Source organism: Salvia hispanica, chromosome 5 (genome assembly GCF_023119035.1).
Source record: "Salvia hispanica cultivar TCC Black 2014 chromosome 5, UniMelb_Shisp_WGS_1.0, whole genome shotgun sequence".
NCBI lineage: Eukaryota > Viridiplantae > Streptophyta > Magnoliopsida > Lamiales > Lamiaceae > Salvia > Salvia hispanica.
Genome location: NC_062969.1, coordinates 37,351,700 through 37,372,456, shown reverse-complemented (window position 1 = coordinate 37,372,456; position 20,757 = coordinate 37,351,700). Strand labels below are relative to the sequence as shown.

The 20,757-nt window shown below is 33.3% G+C and overlaps 2 protein-coding genes across 2 annotated transcripts; both read left to right on the top strand.

Annotated features, from left to right (window-relative positions):
• Positions 1–1,431: 1,431 nt before the first annotated feature.
• On the top strand, positions 1,432–6,133 carry LOC125187185 (microtubule-associated protein 70-5-like). Its single transcript, XM_048083721.1, has 11 exons — positions 1,432–2,000; positions 3,165–3,250; positions 3,496–3,561; positions 3,698–3,868; positions 3,997–4,167; positions 4,243–4,398; positions 4,478–4,624; positions 4,745–4,816; positions 4,896–5,486; positions 5,598–5,740; positions 5,854–6,133. Exons 1-11 carry the CDS (start codon positions 1,901–1,903, stop codon positions 5,870–5,872), a joined length of 1,722 nt encoding a protein of 573 aa, XP_047939678.1. The 5' UTR covers positions 1,432–1,900; the 3' UTR covers positions 5,873–6,133.
• Positions 6,134–17,218: 11,085 nt separating this feature from the next.
• Positions 17,219–20,491, top strand: LOC125187749 (heavy metal-associated isoprenylated plant protein 7-like). The gene is made up of 5 exons (XM_048084382.1): positions 17,219–17,350; positions 17,539–17,713; positions 18,251–18,471; positions 19,128–19,218; positions 19,937–20,491. The coding sequence occupies exons 1-5, from the start codon at positions 17,342–17,344 to the stop codon at positions 20,260–20,262; spliced, it is 822 nt and encodes a 273-aa protein (XP_047940339.1). The 5' UTR covers positions 17,219–17,341; the 3' UTR covers positions 20,263–20,491.
• The last annotated feature ends 266 nt before the right edge of the window (positions 20,492–20,757 follow it).

Below are 20,757 nucleotides of genomic sequence, written 5' to 3'. Positions count from 1 at the left end.
TTCATTTTAGAGTAATATTGATTTTCTCGCATTAGCATTTTTAATGATTTTCTCTCTAGTAATTTTTCACTAATGCTTTAAATTCACTAATGCTTTAAATTCACTAATGCTTTAAATTCTCTAGTAATTTTTCATAAACGATTTAAATATGTATTCATAAAGAAAATTTAAGAATAGAAAATAAATCTATATAAATATATAATCTAATCCTAGTAAAATTAATATCAATGCTATGCTCTTCAAAAAATATTCATATTTTTCTCATCATCTATTTCTCATGTACGACTTTTTCTATAGCTTAGGTTCGAGTTGTTTCCGAACACTGAACATACTCAATAAATTTTAAAACTCTCTCCGTTAATGAAAAAAGTTTTATTTTGCCATTTTGGGATGTTCATAAAAAATAGTTCCATTTATAAAAATGGAAAATTTTCATCTCATACTTTACATGTTTTTACCTCATCTGTCTTACTTTATCCATATTTTTATACATTTTCTCTCTTATTTTACCATGTTCTCTTTAAAACTCGTGTAATTTACAAATGAGCCTATTTTTTCCGGATGGAGGGAATAATTGTTTGGATCCCCCATCATTAAAAGTCTGGCTCCGCCACTGAACATACGTATTATTATTTTTTCAAAATGAGTGCTCAAAATGAAATGCCTACGTGGAACAGAGGGAGTATATTACTTAATGGGTTTAAATTTTAAACACCGTTTACCAATAAACTTACCAACTAATTCCAAAAGTTATGCAAACAGCTAATTATCGGTCTGACCGGAAGCCAGTTAGTGCAAATTCCATTAAGACCTAATTAAATGATAAAGATTAGGTAAAATACAATTCTTTCTTCATAATCAGTATATTTGGTTTGAACATTGAATTTAATCTACTCCACTATCTTTGTCTACTTCTCTATTTATGAATTATGAAGATTGGATTATCATACTACACTGGTGTAGGTAGAGATGTTATCTTCCCTTTGTCGCCTCATCAAAACATACTGTTTTTCCATTAACAATTGCCGTATGGCAAGTGTCCTCCACCTGTTTGATTATATTCCTCTTAAATTTTATACATACTTCCAAGCAAAGATCATTATGATATTGTGTTAAAATCTTAAATACTTTTAAGCCACCTCAATACAGGGGATTTATAATCAAAATTTAAATGAATGAGCTGCCACTAAAGTGCTTAATCAGCATTTATTTTAGGAGGGTTTTACGCTTAAGCAATTGAATTTCGTCCTAAACTAGTGCTTTCCCATCAACTTTAGACCACATTGATTAATCTTCTCATTCTTGTCCTTTACAATCTTCGTTATGATGAGTGATGACCCATTTTTCAAAAGCTATACGAAGATGTGGTTTTTTTTATTGTCATTTACACGTTTAGAAAAATTTATCCTTTTGGTGAAAAAATCATTAAGTGGAGTTGGTTTTAATTATCATAGTCTCTTTGAGCAAAATTTGATCTTTCATCAGAACAGATGAAAATACTGCTATGTGCCATATTATTCTTCAATTTCTTGAAACTAGATGAAAAGGGGAAAATATGTAGTAGGAGTGTATAATGTGTGTTTGTTAAAAATGTAACTGATGATGATTGGAAAAGGAGGGAAAGAAGGGGTGAATTTGCGGCCTTGAAATTTTTACTTTCGGGAGTTTGCTTCAGAAGAGGGAAATCCATTCCCTCTCTTTGCGGTCAATTTCTTGCAAGAATGGACTCTCTCTCTATCTCATTCAGGAGTAGGAGAGTCTCTCTCCTAAGCATAACTAAACCCTTAACAACTCCTCGTTATATTACTCAATAAAACCCCTTCGATTTTTGTAATGTTACTACAGACATATTCTTTTTGAGCAGCCATTTGTTGCAATAGAGAGACATAGTCCAAGAAACATGCCAGGCTTCCAAGCATTTGGCGGTGAAGATGTTTCCCTTCTTTCTCATCCCGACCCTGTTGTGTTGGAGCTCAACAGATTGCAGAATCAACTCAAAGGTTCGTCATCATCATCTCTCTCTTTCTTTGCTCTCTTTGTATGTTTATGCTGCTTCAACAACATTTGCTATTGAGTGTGTCATTTTTCACCAATGAAATTATAGTATTGAGATACTAATAACAGAATAAGTTCAGAGTTCCTGTTACATTTGACGTGGCCACTGTTTCATATTGTCATGATCCCTACATGAAAGTTTCATATGCTTATGGAATCATGTATGATATTTTCTCTGTTTCTGAATCAACAATTTTTTGCCATATTGCCAATCTGTTGCTACTGAGGTATCATTTTGCATGGTAATGGTAGGCTATTTGGCTCACGTACAAAGAGAAGTTTTACCTTAGTCTCATTTAGTTCTTGGTAGGACATCTATTTGAAGAGCTTGGTTGCAAGGGATTAGCCACTGTAGAACTACAATTCAAACTTGTTTTTCCTTGACAGTTTCTCTCTCTCTGGTTGGTAGTGGAGAGATTCTAGTTTCGAATGCTTGCTGTCTCTGGAAACATTGCGTTAGATGTTGTTATAGTGTCTGATGGCCATTCTAAAACAAGATAGAATGTGAGCGAGCATTCCTCTACGAAAGTAGATGTTGTCTGGACCCACCAATAATGTCATCTAATGTCGTTGCTCTGCTTTTTGTGTATCTAAATCAGAACCAAGGCATTGCTTCCTTATTTAGAAGTAGCCTTCATGATGTTGTTAGATCGTAGTTTTCAAAGTTTTCTTGACTCTCTCCGAATGACTTAGGATGAAGATATGGGAATATGCTATTAGTTCATAAAATTCTGTTTGGAAACCATAATGCTGTGTTAAGCAACATTTTCTCATCGGAAAATAAACAAGTTGGAACTTGATTTCACTAGTTTTCTTGCACGCTTATATGGTTTATTAGCGGCATTATAGCTCAATCAGGATATGTTCATATGCTTTGCAATCACATTCGAAATTCTCAGCTTATTCCATGGAGATCCTCGTTCACAATGTTCTTTCTACTCTTCTCAACTCATATTTATGAATGCAGAACAACAAAAAATGAGTTGAAACGGCCATCTTAACATTTTTTTCTGCAAAAGGAAGTGAGGATGGATTTCTTCTTGGATGTCTTTAACACTGATAATTAATAATGGCACAGACATTATAAGCTTAATTTTGTGCCATTGCAGAGAAGGAGAGGGAACTGGGAAAATCTCAAAGTGAAATTCGAGCACTGAGAGCAACTGAAGCACTGAAGGATAAGGCTTTGGAGGAGGTAAAATTGATCTGTTTCCCCATCTCCTTGCAATCTCAATTTGGTTCTGTATTAAAGCAAAAGAGAGCTAACCCAGATATAATATACTGTATTAGTTTTAATGTGTATATATATGAAGTGAATATTATAATTGCAGTTGATTCTGCAGTTTAGAAAATGAAAAAGATTTTTTTTAAGCTTATCTCATCGTCCCTAGAAATATCATCATGATTGCTTTCTCACGTGTGCGCTATTCGATTTTCCAGCTTGGAAGTGAAGTCAAGAGGTTGGAAGAGAAGCTAAGATTGAATGGAAACCATCTTGAGCAGAAGGTGTGAATGAATTTATGGATACACCATACGTTGCATATATGTATATGTCTTGTTTAATGTAAAATCATTTTGCTTGTCTTTAAAAATAACAAACTGAAATAGAGGTGATTGCGCGTTTTGGGTGTACTTAATGCAGCGTCTTGACATCAAGAAGCTCACAGATGAAAAGAAGGAAGCACTGGCTGCACAATATGCAGCTGAAGCAACTCTTAGAAGAGTTTACGCCAATCAAAAAGATGATGATTCTATTCCCATCGAGTTAGTCATTGCGCCTCTAGAGGCTGAACTGAAGATTCATAAAAACGAGGTAATAAAGATGATGGTAAAGAAAATTTCTTGCCATATGTCTTCCTATATCTTCACCAGTGCACTATAAAATACCACATTTTAGTGATGTATTGAGATTATATTAGTTATTTTGAAACATTTTTTCAGGTTGCAGCATTACAGGAGGATAAGAGGGCACTTGAGCGTCTTACAAAATCCAAAGAAGCAGCATTGCTTGAAGCTGAGAAAATACTGAGAAGTGCCCTGGAAAGAGCATTGATAGTCGAGGAGGTCCAAAATCAAAATTTTGAGCTTCGGAGGCAAATTGAGATATGCCAGGTACGATATATATAGATCATATCAATGAGGCTTTTATATAAGTGCAAAATCTCTAACTAGGATGCATATATACAGGAGGAGAACAAAATACTTGAAAAGACAAATAGATGTAAGGTATTAGAGGTTGAAAAGCTTAGCCAAACCATCAAAGAGCTCGAGGAAGCCATACTTAATGGTGGAGTAGCAGCCAACACCATCCGTGATTACAAGCGACAGATATCTGAACTTAACGTAAGGAAGAATCTTTTCTAAGGAAGATCCTCTGCATTTGATATATCATAGTAATTTAAATTTATCGATATATTTGTAGGACGAGAAGAGGACTTTAGAAAGGGAACTTGCAAGAATAAAAGTTTCAGCAAACCGAGTAGCAACAGTGGTGGCTAATGAGTGGAAAGATGAGAACGACAAAGTTATGCCTGTTAAACAATGGCTAGAAGAGAGAAGGCTGCTGCAGGTATACCAGATCATGTCAAGTTTTCTATCAGCTTGATTAATATATAGCTGAATCTTGCCAGTTTATGAATGCATTGAATTTGTAGCTTTTTTTCTTAATTGTAAGATTTCTATGTTGTAGGCAGAGATGCAGAAGTTAAAAGACAAATTAGCAATCTCAGAGAGAACTGCCAAGGCAGAGGCGCAACTCAAGGTGACACTTCAGATATTATTGTGTTAATAAAGATTCTACTATTTTGTTGGGACCTAATTATGCAAAAACATTTTTGCAGGATAAGTTGAAGTTGAGGCTGAAGACAATCGAAGAAGGATTAAAGAATGCATCTTCGTTCTCTATAAATACTAACGGATCCTACAAGGATGTGAAGTCTAGCAGCTTCTTTGGAATCCTGTCAAGTAATACCAGAGCAAAGAAGAGATCCATGTCACAACCTAGGGGATCTACCATCACTAAAAGCGCAATGCAGATGCTGGATGAAAAACAGATGGCGGTCAATGCTGAAATGAACCATATCAATAGCTTGAAGAAGAAAAATCCCATATCTGAAAGTTTGTCTAAAAAGAGTCTGTGGGCTTCTCGAAACAAGGTTATTGGCAATAGTGGAAAGGAAAATGCAGAGACGAACAAGAATGCCATGGTCAATGACAAGATACAGAAAAAAGACGATGTTACAGAAATGGGAAACACAACGGGTATAACCGGTTGCAACAATGATATGAAATGCTTGGAGATTGCTGATATAGATGGTGAAGATATGGTATCGGGAGTTTTGTACGACAGGCTTCAGAAAGAAGTTATACATTTGAGGAAGTCCTCTGACTTGAAAGACATGACTCTGCACTCTAAAGACGAAGAAATCAAGGTAGATTTACTAGCAATTCCTCTCTTTCTCTGACACACACACACCATTGTAATATCTATGCTTTGAGATAGGCATTGAATCATCACACAAGGTGCATCATTTGGGTTGCAGTTTCTTATGAAGAAGGTCGAAACACTGGCTAGAGCCATAGAAGTGGAGTCCAAGAAAATAAAGAGAGAAGCAGCAATAAGAGAGAAGGATTCAGCATTGGTAAAGCTGGATGAGAAAACAAGGAGCCCAAACTCATCCAAAAGGTAAGCATTGTAGTACTAGACTTCCCCATGCTTTTCCCTCTTTACCTCGGTGTTTCTCATGGGACACGCCAATTTTTTTTTATCGGTGACGGTTATTTGTTACGATTAATTAGGTCTGTGAGTGCCTCTTGAAGATACATTGCTGGGACTGAGGAAGTCTCTAGAACAATAGACATGGTTTAAAGATCTGTGATGTAAATAGGCAGCTTCATTTGCATGAATGCCAGATAGCAGAAATAATATTAGAGCTGTGAAATGGTGAGTGCTTAGCTACTAGCTAGCTTCATGAGTTGTAGGGTGTGATTCTTCCCTTAAATTATCTGATTTTCCTGTATATATCTGTACAGAACTATTTTCCTCAGCAGATTATTGAATAAATTATATGTTTATTTACACAACAAGAAGCAATAAATATCCCATCTCAATACTATAATTCAAAATCTTCAAAATGACACTTATCTTAAGAACTACTACTCCGTTTACTGTCTAGATAGAAATAGAATACAAGACACACCACCTCTCAATTTTCATCACGGAAAACCAGGGTTGCAAAGCTACGGTAGCTAAGAAGAACTTGAAATTCCAGTTTTTACTCTACAACTCTGGAATTGTAGCTAAAGATGGCCTCCATTTCCTACACCTTTTTCCTACTGACCGAATCACAATGTGCGTCGACTTGAGCTCTTCCAAGCTTGAGATTAGGAGCTGTAGCTGTTTCCTGTTCACCACTATCTTCATTCTCTGGAAACTCTGAGGCTGCATTTCTCCTGACTTGAGCAATGCAGACTGAGGCGACGTTTCCCCGCACAGTGTGGCTGTCTCCAAGCCACCTGTGCTCTGCGAATCCTCGAGTTGTTGATCATCCTCAACAGGTCTAACTTTCTTGTTTCGGGAAGGCAGTGCACATGCTGAACCAATGCAATTCCCCATTTTGAATATGTGCAGCTCAGAATACAAAAGTGTGTGTATATATATTGACTGTGTGTGTGTGTGAACTCTTATATCACGTCTCAGCCACTAAAACAAACGTGCATACCACCTTGATGGAATGATGGTTGTTCCAAGGAATTTAGTGGAGAAGCAAATAATAAAATAAAATTTTCCAGGAATTCTGTTTTTAAGTATTATGGCAATTAGTAGTTACTTAAGCGACCATGTGAATTGTTTATTTGAAAGAGGCCAAATTGGCTGTCCGCAGCTCGAAGTATTTAGAGGGGGGGAATGCACCTTTGTGGTTGACTCTTTGAGGCATAATTAGTAATACTATTCCATCTAGAGAGTCAAACTCTTTGGTGATTGGCAAAGTTCACGTTTAACTCGAAAGTCAGATGCACTAGTGTCTATCAACGGTGGAATTGGAATTGTTAGGGAATGTATAGTGGCGGATACAGGATTTGTCATTTGGGGGTACGAGATGAATGATAAATAATTAAATAAAACTAAAAAAAAACAGAAAATAGTGGTAAAATATTTGAAATATTATTCAATTTTTAACCCGTGTATTTTAAAATAAAATAAACCAAAAACTATACATAACATCTAATTTATTTTTCTACAAGTCTTCATTTTCTCAAAGCGATGGGCTATATCATCATCAGAGACTTGTAGAAACATTTTTTTTCTCATTGTAAGTCACCAAACAATCATCAGGTTGATCACCAATTCTATTTCGCAACTTATTCTTACAAACGTCATTCCAGAAAATACTCTCTCTACACTTGCGGTAGCAACTGGAAGAATCAAAATCAACTTGATAAGCAAAAAGACAAAGGGGTAAGCCGCATCCCTCTTTGTTTCAACAAGCTTCATTGAAAAAGAACTAAGAGCTTGCAAATTCTGAAAGCCATTATCTCTTCTCATATCCTCCATGAGTATAACAAGTTGACAATCAAGAGACCTCAAATCAATGCTTGAAAAATTAGGAGGATAAAAACTTGCAAGTTTGAGTACAATTTTCTATGTCAAAAGAAGAGAAGCCATCTCTAGGAAGCAAGCTTATATTTTATTTTATTTTCTTAGATGATTCTTCCTTCAATATTCATAGCTATCTTTTGGAAATTTTATAAAATACATTACTAATAAAATTATATATATAATAATAGTAGTGAAAAAGAAAAAAATTTGGGGGAACTACCGTCCCCCCTTGTTTTGAATTGCCTCCGCCAGTGGGAATGTAGGGAATGTCAGAATGGTAACACCAATTTTTATTTTTTTTTATTAAGGATCCCATTTTTTTTGATAATAATAATAATAATAATAATAATAATAATAATAATAATAATAATTTAATCTATCAAATTATGTATGGATTCAATGTGAAATAGAGTAAAGTTCTCTCAAAAATACAACACTACAAAGAGCCTGTTTTATCGAGCATACAGTTTACGTGGAAAATACGTGCATTTTTCGAGCACATGCTACACTGCCGAATATTACCTATGCATTTGGACTAGTTGTTCAATCCATGTTGAACATTTATCAAGTATCAACCTGTCAACCACGTCTACAAATTAGACCTGTCAACCGTAATTTTATAATGACACAACAATATCGAAGCTCTTTTATCAATTTTATACTACTCTCTCCGACCTCCGTCCTATAAAAATAGTGCTGAATTTTTTTTTCCGACAATCCTATATAAATAGTCTAAATCTATTTATGAAAATACTTTCTTCTTCTCTTTTACTTTATTATTTATAGGTCCCACCATCCAGTGCATTATTTTAACTTACTTTTTCTCCTTCCCTCTTTGCGGAATCGGCTATGATTTACCACCAGTTTTCGAATACTCTTAATGGTTGAAGACATGGGCGGCTGGATCAATTCAATCGGTGATCCAACAATTAAAATCAAAATTAATAAACTACTCTCTTTTTCTTCATACCTGCTATATGCATCACTCCAAAATTGATGGCTGAGTATGAAGGCATGTGCTATGCCATCATTGAAAATAGAGTACTCCCTCCGTTCCCGATTAAAAATTACATTTTTCCATTTCGGTCTGTTCCTAATTAAAAGTCACACTTCATTTTTACCATAAATAATAAATAGGTCCCACATTCCACTAACTCAATTCACTCACATTTTATTATAAAACCAATATATAAAAAAATGGGTCCCACATTTCTCTAACTTTTTCAACCAACTTTTCTTTATATTTTTTAGAACCCGTGCCCGGTCAAAGTGTGACTCCTAATCGAGAACGGAGGGAGTACTACATATTATGCTATCACTCAGTGTGATCAGACACAAGAGATAAAGTTGTCGTCGATGTCGTAAAACTAAATTGGCGCAACGACAATCACTATCAAGGAGTAACATAAGTAAAATGAAAGAGTTGGGGAAAAGCCGCCTCATCATGGGATTAGTGGCAACTCTTGGAATTTAGCGAAATTTTGCACGCTCGCAACGGGTGATTAGATTGGTCGATCGTGATTCCACTAGAATCTACCATCTACTGAGAATTACTCCCTCTGTCCCATTAAAAATGAAACGTTTTCCTTTTTTGGTTGTCCCATTAAAAATGAAACGTTTCCTAAAATGGAAACAATTCTATCTTTACTTTTTCATCTCTCTTACTTTACTCTTTCTTCATTAACTCACAAAACAACACTGCATAAAATCCCGTGCCGATTCTCAAATATTGCATTTTAAGTGGGACGGAGGGAGTATTATATATTAGAACTTTTTCTTAATTTCTATTATATTCTTGCAACTCATTGGAAAACAATTTAGTTCCATGTAACTTTTTATTTCTTAGTATAAGTATAGCGGAAAAAGGAAAGAAAATAACCAAGTAAACAATAAAAGTTGAAGAATGATAATACACAGAGAGGGCCAGCTCGCTCCATCATCTTTGAAAGATTATTATTTGGTGACGAGTTTATCTTCAAATAAATTTTTTCTGGTTAAATGATATACACGTGGACAGAACAAGAAAAACAAATTCGCTCTGAAATTTAAAAAAATATACTCCAATATTTAATTAAAAGGTAATTCATTATGTTGTTTTGTCCAATTTAAAAAAATTAAATCGAACGAAAAAAATATAAATATGCAATCAAATTTAGAAAAACTAATACTAGTAGTAGTTTATTATTAGAATAAAAACTATTCTATCTGTCCCAACTAAATTATGACATTCCTTTTAGTCACGAAGATTAAGAAATTGTGTTGAATGAGTAATAAAATAAAGTACGAGAGAAGAAAAAAGTAAGAGAGATAAGAGAGATGGAGTAAAGTAGGTGATTGAGTAAAGTAGAAGTAATTATATGTTTTGTTTTCGTAAAAAAGAAATGATTCAACTTTGTTGGGACCTCCCCAAAAATGAATATGACTCAATTTAGTTGAGACGGAGGAGAGAGTAGTAACTTAGTTGTTGTAATTTTGTTATTTATCTTTTAATTTGATTTTATTATTTTGTGGAGTCAAATGAGTTAATCCAATAATTGTTTTGTTAAGTTGTAAAGTACTCCTATATCGCAGAATAATTTTAAGTGAATCCAATTAATATCAACGTCACATTAATTAAATAAAGCCATTTATGTAAGTGGTACAGTTATTTAAACAAAATAAATTAATAATCTCTATAAATAAAATTAATCAAACTCGTACAGTTATTTAAACAAAATAAATTAATAATCTCTATAAATGAAATTAATCAAACCCATTTTAAAAAGCCCAATTAAATGTAACCTAATAATCAAACACACTGCTATCTTCTTCTGAGCTATTTTCTTTCCTTTGCCCGATCTGAATTTTTTTTTCTTCTCGATGCAATCCATCAATTTTAAAGTGATTTTATTAATTATTCTACTCTTTTCTCTATTAGTATTAAGTTTCTCTCTACGAATCTATAATAGACATAACATCTGGACAGGAGCGGCCATAGCCGGGTAATAGATCTAATGCCGACCCACTGAAGAGGCGACCTTGATTGCACATTTATTTCAATTTTACTATTTTTTTCTCAAAGTCACTTTCTCTTTTAACTTTTAAATGGTTAAATAAGTTGTCCAATTCTTTATATAATGTGAATTAGGACCAAGTGTATACAGTGTTTGAGAATAAAGATCTTAAATTTGTTTCCAATTCTTTATATAATTCTTAATGTGAATTAGGACCCAAGATCTTAAATTTATTTCCAATTCTTTATATAATGTGAATTACGATCCAAGTGTTATACAGTATTTGAGAATAAAGATCTTAAAAATTTGTAAGGAATCATTAATATATTATATAGCGAAATAAACAAGTGCATAATAACATATTTAATAATGTATATACATTAGAGATTTTATACATTATAGTTTTCGAATACAATTTATAAGGAGATAATAGATATATAAGCAAAAGTAACAATGTAAACCGATTGAATCTAAATATATATTATATGGAAGCCAAAATTGTGTTCAACTATTGAAACATGAGATATTTTATATGCGCAGTTGAATAGTTGTGATCGTGGATTGATTAATTTCTTTTAATGCTCTATACTCTATCAGATTATATTGTTTAAATCATTCTAGAAACTAGTTTATAGTTCTTTGTCCTTCATAACTTAAAAAAATAAGTAGTAGACCAATTTTTTCTTTTTTTCCTCTGGACATTTTTTCTTCACACATTATCCTCATTTTATATACTACGTATTTTATTTGAAAATCATCATTTATTTCCACTATTTTTTGGCTAAAATTACTACTTTTGTTTGGAGGAAGAAATATACAAAGTCCATCTTAGTTGATCGAGTTCCTGGATTATTTAAAAACTGGCTCTTCATTCTTCACATATAGACAACGCCTTATTAGCTTTACATTTCAATTTCCTGTCAAATCTTTCTTAGTAGGCGTTCATTTTTAAAAAAATTCTATTGTGTGGTTTTGGTAATGGTATAGTATTACTAATACGTAGTCCACCGCACCTCCACAGCCACAACCTGAAACCAGACACAAACGCCTCATTTGATCGCGGGTCCCAAACACCGACCATTTGTACGCATTTATTGCTTGACCCGGGGCTGCACTACCAAATTACCCATCCAAAACACACGTATGTTGTTTAAATTCGACATGAATTTTAATATATTTTCAATATTTCTAAATTTGCAACATAATCAACTAAAATATTGGAGAACTCTAACTAAGCTCGAAACAAATCCTTAAAATACAATTTCCTCTTTGAACAATGTGATTCCAATTGTCAGTAGTAGGCCATCCTAAAATTTCGGGTACCCGATCCCGAATTTCCTAAAATCTAATATACGATACCCTATCCAAAAATGATTTCGGGTACTCGGATACCCGACTCGGGTATCCAATCCCGATTTTGGATTTTTATTTTAATTCTTTTAATTATTTTTTTAAAGAAAATTAACTACGATCTTTTAGAAATATAAACATCACAATTCATACATTAACCCAAAATATGACTTAAGAGTGAAGGATTTTGGGAGTATATTTAATTATTTAATTTTTTAAATAATAGAATAAATACATAATATATTAATTTTTTTAAAAAAATTAAAAATTCGGGTAATTTGGGTATACCCGATCGGGTATCGAATTACCCGATAATCCAAAAATCCTATACCCGAACTCGATCCCAAAACCCAAAAAATCGGATCGGGTATCCAATTACCCGATATTTCGGGATTGAATATCGGGTATCTAATTCCCGTAGATACCCGATATCCATTTTGACAGCCCTAGTTGGTAGAAAATCAAATATCCCTCCCAAGCTAAAGATCACTCAATTCACTCACGCAAGGTGTAAGGAAATTTCTCACTCTCAATAACTAATAAAATTGCAATGTATAAGGTAGTATAACTTTATCACATATAGCTAAGGAGGGTCTTTGCATCGAATGAAATAGGGCTTTTGGACCATCTAATATAGCCAATTAGTAGATCATAGGGGTTGTAAGCAAGTGAAAGTGATTTATCAAAACATGTGTATTTCCAAAATAATCACAATTACCTACAATTAAATCCAAAAACTAGAAATGCACGCGTTTTTTTTCTTTTTATCATATATGCCTTTCCCTTGCATTATTCCTTTTCTTGATTTTTTTTCTTAATTTTTTTTTTTCATTTTCTGGCAGCTTCTATTTTCTCCTTTTTTTTTTCTTTTAAATCTATTTTTGTAGTGGGGTGCAGATTTATTTTTGAACAATACAAAACTATATACAAATACAAAATGCACTCTTCTCTAAAGATGATGATCATGTTGGAGTAACTAAGAATACTTTTTACACAAAGGAAAAACCATTTGCTAACTTGAAAGAGTTAGGCTTAATATTTAAAGTGACAATTAGAGTTATTTTCTTTTGGTTGACCTTTTAAATATTAGGCTTTTCCTAATATCCTTTATCATATGCTATAATGGCCAAATGCGATCATGTAAAACAGTTAAACACTCTAAAAAAAAAAAAAAAAAATCAATGTAAAAAGCGTTCTACTTTATCGCTCAAGCCTCACCATTTTTGTGTTTTAAGTTATAAACTCGCATCTATTTAGGTTAGATTGGTAGTTTGATATCCACAATGTCGAGCTTTTCAGGTTGAATCCTTAATTTCCAATCAATTATACGATTATAGCAAGTCTAACGAGTTTGTTGAAGATATGCTAATAATACAGATGAAACGAGCTAAAAAGACGAAGAAACAGACATCAGTAAAAAAAAATGTCAGTTTACCGACGGAAAATTTTCGTAACGAATTACCGACGGAATATTTTTCGCTACGAATAACCGATGTAATTACCGACGGAATATTCGGTCACAAACTTTTTCCTTTTTTTAATAAAGTATTTTCCATCGGTAATTCCGTAGGTAAAAAAAAAATTTACCGACGAGTTGTTTACCGAAGGAAAAATATTGTCCATCGGTAAAGAACTCGTCGGTAAATTTTTTTTGACCGACGGAATCACCGACGGAAAATACATTAATTAAAAAAGAAAAAGAATTAGCGACGGAAAATTCCGTCGGTAATTCGTAGCGAAAATTTTCCGTCGGTAATTCCGTCGGTAACTGACATTTTTTTGTAGTGCATCAGATGTCGGAAGATCCACTCGGTCTGAATGGTCTGGACTTCTACAGCCACTCAAACTAAGTGATACCAAGGCAAGGTAATACTCCATCCGTCGCAAGGTAGTTGAATCGTATTTCCTTTTTAATTGTCTTAAGGTAGTTGAGTCATTTCCTTTTTTGGTAAACCTTTATTCATTGTCTTAATTTACTCTCTCTTACATCAATCTTACTTTATTCTGTCTCTTACTTTACTCTTCCACTTTAACCTTTAACAAATCAATTTCTTAAATCTTGTGCCCAAAAATTGGCTCTGATACCAATTGCTGGGGTTTGGTGCCCCTTGCACAGCGGAAGACTTGTACAAAACAAATAAATCAGATACGGATCTATTTGACCGATTATGCGATTAATCAATTCACATGTTAAACAGAAAATTGCATGCTAGAACGCAAATAATTCATGCTCATAGAAAGTAAATCCTAAACATGAATACTACGGTTTAGAGTTACCGATTTGATTCTCCAAAGAATCGACGATTGCTCGCGCCTTCTCCACATGATGATCTTCAATACTAGACCACGGATCTTCTCTCTGGTTCCCGAACTATATCTCGATATCAGGGTGGGCTGATCTTATCAAAATACTAGGACTCGAATAAAGAAGACAAAAATTCCTCACGGAGGAGGAGCTGAAATTCTCACGGAGGAGAAAAACAATAAAATTTCGTCCTCCTTCAAGAATAGAAGGAACGAAAATTTCAGAAGAAATTAATGAATGATTCTGTCTCCTTTATTCTCCTATTTATATTAAGTTCCTTTTGGTCCCAGACAGAGATCTATGGAAGGTTTTGGATATGGGCTCGCCCAATTAGCTTTTTACTAATTAAATTGAACCCACAATTTAATACAAGCTTATATTGGAATATTACGAGCAGCCACTACAGAAGTAATATTGAACTCTCCCCATCCAAATCCGAAATTACAAGTAATCCGGGTTTCCGTTGTTTATTATTTATTTCCCGCGCTTAAGATATAAATGTCCATTAATTAATTAATGTCTGCTATGGACTTAATTAATTAATATCTTATTAATTCCAAGAGTGGACTTAGCAAGAAACATTTATTTATTATTCATAGAGTAATAAAACTCCAACTGACCAGTTTTCCGAATAATAAAACCTTGTTCGAGCTCCTCTTGAGGACATTATCAAACGAGACTCACCTCGTGCACGTTTCAACATAATAGCAATCCTAGCACCGCTAGATATTAATCACCACTACCCAATATATCAGGATTATTGGGTTGCGAAAAACCCGCACCATTTGATAAGTCAAAGTAGTGCATAATCAATACCGTATGCTCAATGCTAACATATGTAGATTAAGAAATAACATTTTATCAAGACCTAGTCTTTCAAGTAGATAGCATAAAGACACGCCTTGCTGTTAGATCCGTTCAGTGCTATACCACACCAATGTCAAATTATTTCAGTAAGGCTTAGAAATATGCGGACTGACATTGCAACCTTTCACGATAGGTAGCCAAAGCCTATCTAGGTTGTGAAATTCTTCTTTTTCTTTTGCAAAGCATTGCATAGATCTGACCGTGTTATCTTAAAGTGGACGACGCCCACAATCGGTCTACTAAGCAAAAGATTTAGATTTTGTTTACTTCTTATGCATTTAAATGTTTGTAAAACATCTTATAAATGCACACGCAAATACAATGTAATAATAATAGTGATTCTATCCGTGCGGAACTGCTCGAATAATACTGAATCGGGTTAAAAGTGGATTATAGAGTTTTATGTACACAAGCAAAATTTTATTCGAGCGAAACTTGCTCGAAACATGCTTTTCAGTATATCAAACCTATCAAAGACTAGCGTGCACGTGGAGAGATTGGGATTTGAAAAGGGTAATGCGAATGTCTCCAAGTGTAGATTAAAATTAAATATGTTTGCAACTTGCTAAAAGGATTTAATTCATAAGTTGAATTGATGGTTCTATAACATTGCATCCATTCACGCCATATTAGGATACATATATAGATTAAAAAAACAACTGATCAAACAAAATTATTAAACTAGTAGTACAGCATATATTGGCAGTTTGAATGAAAGGTATGAATTTTACTTTTTAGTTTTTATAATTTTATGAAATTAAAACGTAAGTGGAAAATTAAAATTAATCCTTAATTTAACCGGTTCTTCGGTTCTAACTCTTTGGTTCTCGGTTCTAACCGAGAACCGCCTAAACCCTAAATCCACTAACTAGAACCGAACCTTGACCTTATTATTTCGGTTCTTGGTTAACCGAGAACTGTTTCCCCACCCTTAGCAACCAATACAGAAGATTCACCCAGTCCGAGTGGAACTCATTTCATCTTGATTGAAGACTCACTTGAACCGAGTTTCAATTGATTTATACAGGAAAAGTATAAAATTATTAAAATAAAATTTAACTTTAGTCACATGACAATTTATATAAAATTATCACAGTAACAAAAAAACAAACTTTAGTCATGTGACAATTTATAAAAAAAAAATTAATCCGTCATTCAATGTCTCATTTTTCTTTTTTCGTCCGTTCGACTATAAATTTCTCATTTCACTTTTACTTGTTTTGTCCATAATTAAGTGTATCAAGTTTATTTTTTTATCCGTCCATGATCTGGTGTCTTATTTACTTTTTACTACTTTAGTAATGAGCCTTATATTCTACTACTAGTACTAACTAATCTCACTCATTTTATTATAAAATCAATATAAAAGTATGACTCACACTTCACTAATTTTTTTTACTCATTTTCTACTATATATCTTAGAATATGAGCGAGTCAACTAATGTCACTTTCTACAATCAACTGACTTTTGTTTTTTAAAATTAATTTATAAAAATAAGACTCATATTTAACTAACTTTTTGTATCCCTTTCTTTTATAATATTAAGTTATTTCTTAAAATCTAAGTAGATAAAAAAATTGGATATTTATTAATGAACGAAGGAAGTGTTATAACTACTATTTAACAGAAATACAATATTCGTAATTAACATATTGCTTCTATTCCCTAACCCTTAAAATTTTAAATTTTGAGAACGTACGGTCCAAATTTTATTGTTAACTTAGTAAAGTAGTATAAAATATAAAGGAATCGAAGTATATTAGTCTAATGAAACTCAATCATTATTTATATAATAATAATGTGTGTAAAATATTTCCTAAAAGTAGAAATAGACTAATTTATGAAGGGATTAAAATAGAAGTGTATTAATTTTATGAAAGTAAGAGCAAACTACATTTTGAAGATTGTGGTTTTTTTCGAGTGACAATGGAACTTGGAGCAACAAAGAAAAAAAATGTGCGGAATTATAAAAGCAGTAGGAAATGACAAATCAATATCATGTAGATGGAGGTGGACCCAAGCAATGAGAAGATGAGTCAGCAACGGGAAAAATTTCCTGCATCGCATTGAATACTGACACGTCAGATTTCACTGTCTGCATTCTTCCTATTTCTATTCAACTATTTCCATTCATCTCTCCCAAACAATTAAACAAGAAAAAAGAGTAAGATATGGGCGAAGTAAGTTCCATTTCCCTACATTTTAACCTTCTTTTTTTCCCCCTAATTATGTCTAAAATGCGTGGTTGATTTTGAGGTATTAAGATTCTTTTGAATGCATGATGGTGTGATGGGATGAAGTATATTGAATTTGGAGATTAATTATAAAACGCAATGTTGAAGTGTGTTTTGAGGTGTAATAATTGCAGGAGAAGAAAGAGGATGTGTCGGCGGAGAAGAAAGAAGAAGTAAAAGAAGAGAAAACAGAAGAGGAAAAGAAGAAAGATGAAGAAGAAGAGGAAGTTAAAGAGATTGTGCTAAAAGTGGACATGCATTGCGAGGCCTGCGCCCGCAAAGTTGCACGAGCCCTAAAAGGCTTTCAAGGTTTTTTCATTATTCTATCTTTAAAATAAATGTTTTTGAAGTGCATCACTACATAGTCGATGAAAATTGAGTATATTATTTCAAAGATTTAATTTTAGTAAATGGTTTACGAACTATTGACGCATATGCTCTATGAAAAAAACACTCCTACCTTTGAATTTAGTAGCGTTCCCTTTTAATGGCTATCTTAGATACTGAAGTACTACTATCTGATATTTAATGTTTTCTTAATTGGGATTATTGAAATACTCCTATGGGTGTCATAGTATATTTTTTTTTTGATAAATGTTATTAATTTTATTATTTTTAATAAGTAGCTAGATCTCATATTTAATGAATTAATTTCACTCACAAGTTTTATAAAATCAAATATAATAATTATGAATTTATTGTTAAATTGGTTATGAAAAGAATAATTATTTGAGTTTGATGGTAGCATTTGTTGTCATTACATATAAAAGTGAGTAAAAACAAAAAAATTTGCCGTTGAATTAGAATTTTAGTTGTTCAATTGGAAAAAGGCTTTGCAATGTATAGGAGTGGAGGAAGTAAGGGCGGATTGCAAGGCGAGCAAAGTGGTGGTGAAAGTGAAAGGGAAGGGTGGAGGTGCAGACCCTCTAAAGGTGTGCCAAAGGATTGAAAAGAAAAGTGGTCGAAAAGTGAAAATCATTTCCCCGCTCCCAAACAAGGAACAAGAAGACGATAGTAAGCAGCAAGTGAGCAATGATCCTCAGCCAATTCAAGCAAACAAACAAGAGGTACGTTCTCTCTTTAATTAATTAATTTCTTAATTACAAATCGTGTTTTGTCGTGACCTCTGCTGTGTGTGCAATTTGAGCTGACATGAAAAGCACTCCACATCAAATTGGGACACCCCACCACGTTTAACGATGTAGGACTACTTACCAATTTGTATTTTGTAGCCCCCACTCCATGCATTTGTTGATGATATTTTAATTAAAGAATCAACGAATATTAATTTATTTACTTTGAATCGATGAGATGCTTAAACATGTGTGTAAATTGGATTTATTTCTAGTAGTAGTAGTCAACTCTATTTGTAAGATGCAAATTGCTAAGTGTTCATTCATTCATAGGTGATTGAGGCCTGTGCTAAATTTACCTAATAGCTTGAACAGAATGGAAGATAATTGTTTATGACAAATGGACATCGAACATCAGTCCGATTATGTTGTTCTTGTTGTTGTCGTCGTTCATCAAGGTATTTCAACATAATTACTTCATAGTTGTGGAGCATAGTTGGGACACCCCACCACGTTTAACAATGTAACCAAATCGAGAACAAATTGTAGTACTAGTATTTTGTAAATTTAACCATGTCCTGTTTAATTCCCTGTTTCATTGTATCAATCATCAATAAAGATGTTTGTTGTTTTTCTGTTTCACATTGCAGCCTCCTCCTGTCATAACGGTGGTGTTGAAAGTCAGAATGCATTGCGAAGCATGTGCTCAAGTACTGCAGAAGAGAATTGGTAAAGTTCATGGTAAGTTAGTAAATTTGCAATACATTTCAGCATCTCTGCCTTTGATCATTCACAGATTACTAACCGAATTCTTGGAATTATACAATTAATTAAAAATGATAAAAGTAAGAGAATATACGGTTGAATTCAATTCATCCAACACCATAAAACTGGATACAGACAAGCCAACACAAGTTAGAAGGAAATATATTACTCCCTCCGTCCCGCTTTAGCAGTCCCATTGACTTTTCTGCCCTCTTTTTGTAAAAATGATAAAAAATAGTTAAAGTGGAGAAATGATAAAGTAAGAGAGACAATAATGTAGATAAGACTCTTCTGTATATTATTCTTTCTTTTAATTTACCATTTCTCTTTTTTAACTATTTTTTTTATCATTTTTACAAAAAGAGGGTAGAAAAGTCAATGGGACTGCTAAAGTGGGACGGAGGGAGTAGTACTAAAGCTCACAATAAATCCTCTTGCTGAAAATTGTTACTAATATGGACTAATAATTTCCTACCGTCTTATAATAAGACAGAAATAGGATAGCACTTTGAATTCATTGAAAGTTTGAAACCACAGTGGCTAGAATAGTAGAATGGGATGAAATGTGATGATTTTACCTATAAGAAAGAGATTACATGTGGATAAAGAATTCAATATAAGAAGTTTGAGAGTTGATTAATTTTGAGTTAGCAAGCTGAGTTTAATCTGAGACTAAAACAATGTGTTGTTGCAGGTGTAGAATCAGTGACAACAGAGATTGCAAATGATCGTGTAATCGTGAAAGGCGTACTGGATCCAGAAAAGCTAGTGAACGACGTGTACAAGAGAACAGGCAAACATGCATCAATAGTAAAAGAAGAAGAGAAGAAGGAAGAGGAAAAGGAGGAGGAGAAGCAAGATGATAAGAAAGAGGCAGAAGAGAGCAAGGAAGGCGAAGATGATAAGAAAACGGACATCAAGAAAATGGAGCATTGGCCCTCAAACTACTACCACTTGGAGCATGCTTATGCCCCTCAATTCTTCAGCGATGAGAATCCACACGCCTGCATTGTTATGTAACCAAATAATTAATATTAATTCTCCAAGTTTTATATGTCAATAACGGTGATTGAGTGAGGGATTTATATGTCTGATCACTGACAATATTCAGTTATTAATTATCCTGTGCACAGGAAGTAATAGATAGTCCATTATTACTATGTAAATAGTTGTTTGAGTTGTGGTTGTAATCTATTTTAGGCTTGTATGATCGATCGAGTAAGTTATAACGTGTTTATGTTTTAATTAACGAGGCCATGCTTTATTACCGATGCATGCTTTAATCAGTAGGAGTAGGAATATAATACTAGTAGTACTCCATAAATTTAAATTATTTGCAAAACACTCAATTATGATAAATATATTAAGAATGCATTTTCGGTTGTAGATTTATCATGCAAAAGTAATGAAAAACAAAATTCTAATTCTTTAAATTCCTCATCATTTCTTTTATCTCGATCTATAAACAATACTACATCATTTCTTGTTTCGTATTTCACTCCAATGAGGAAAACT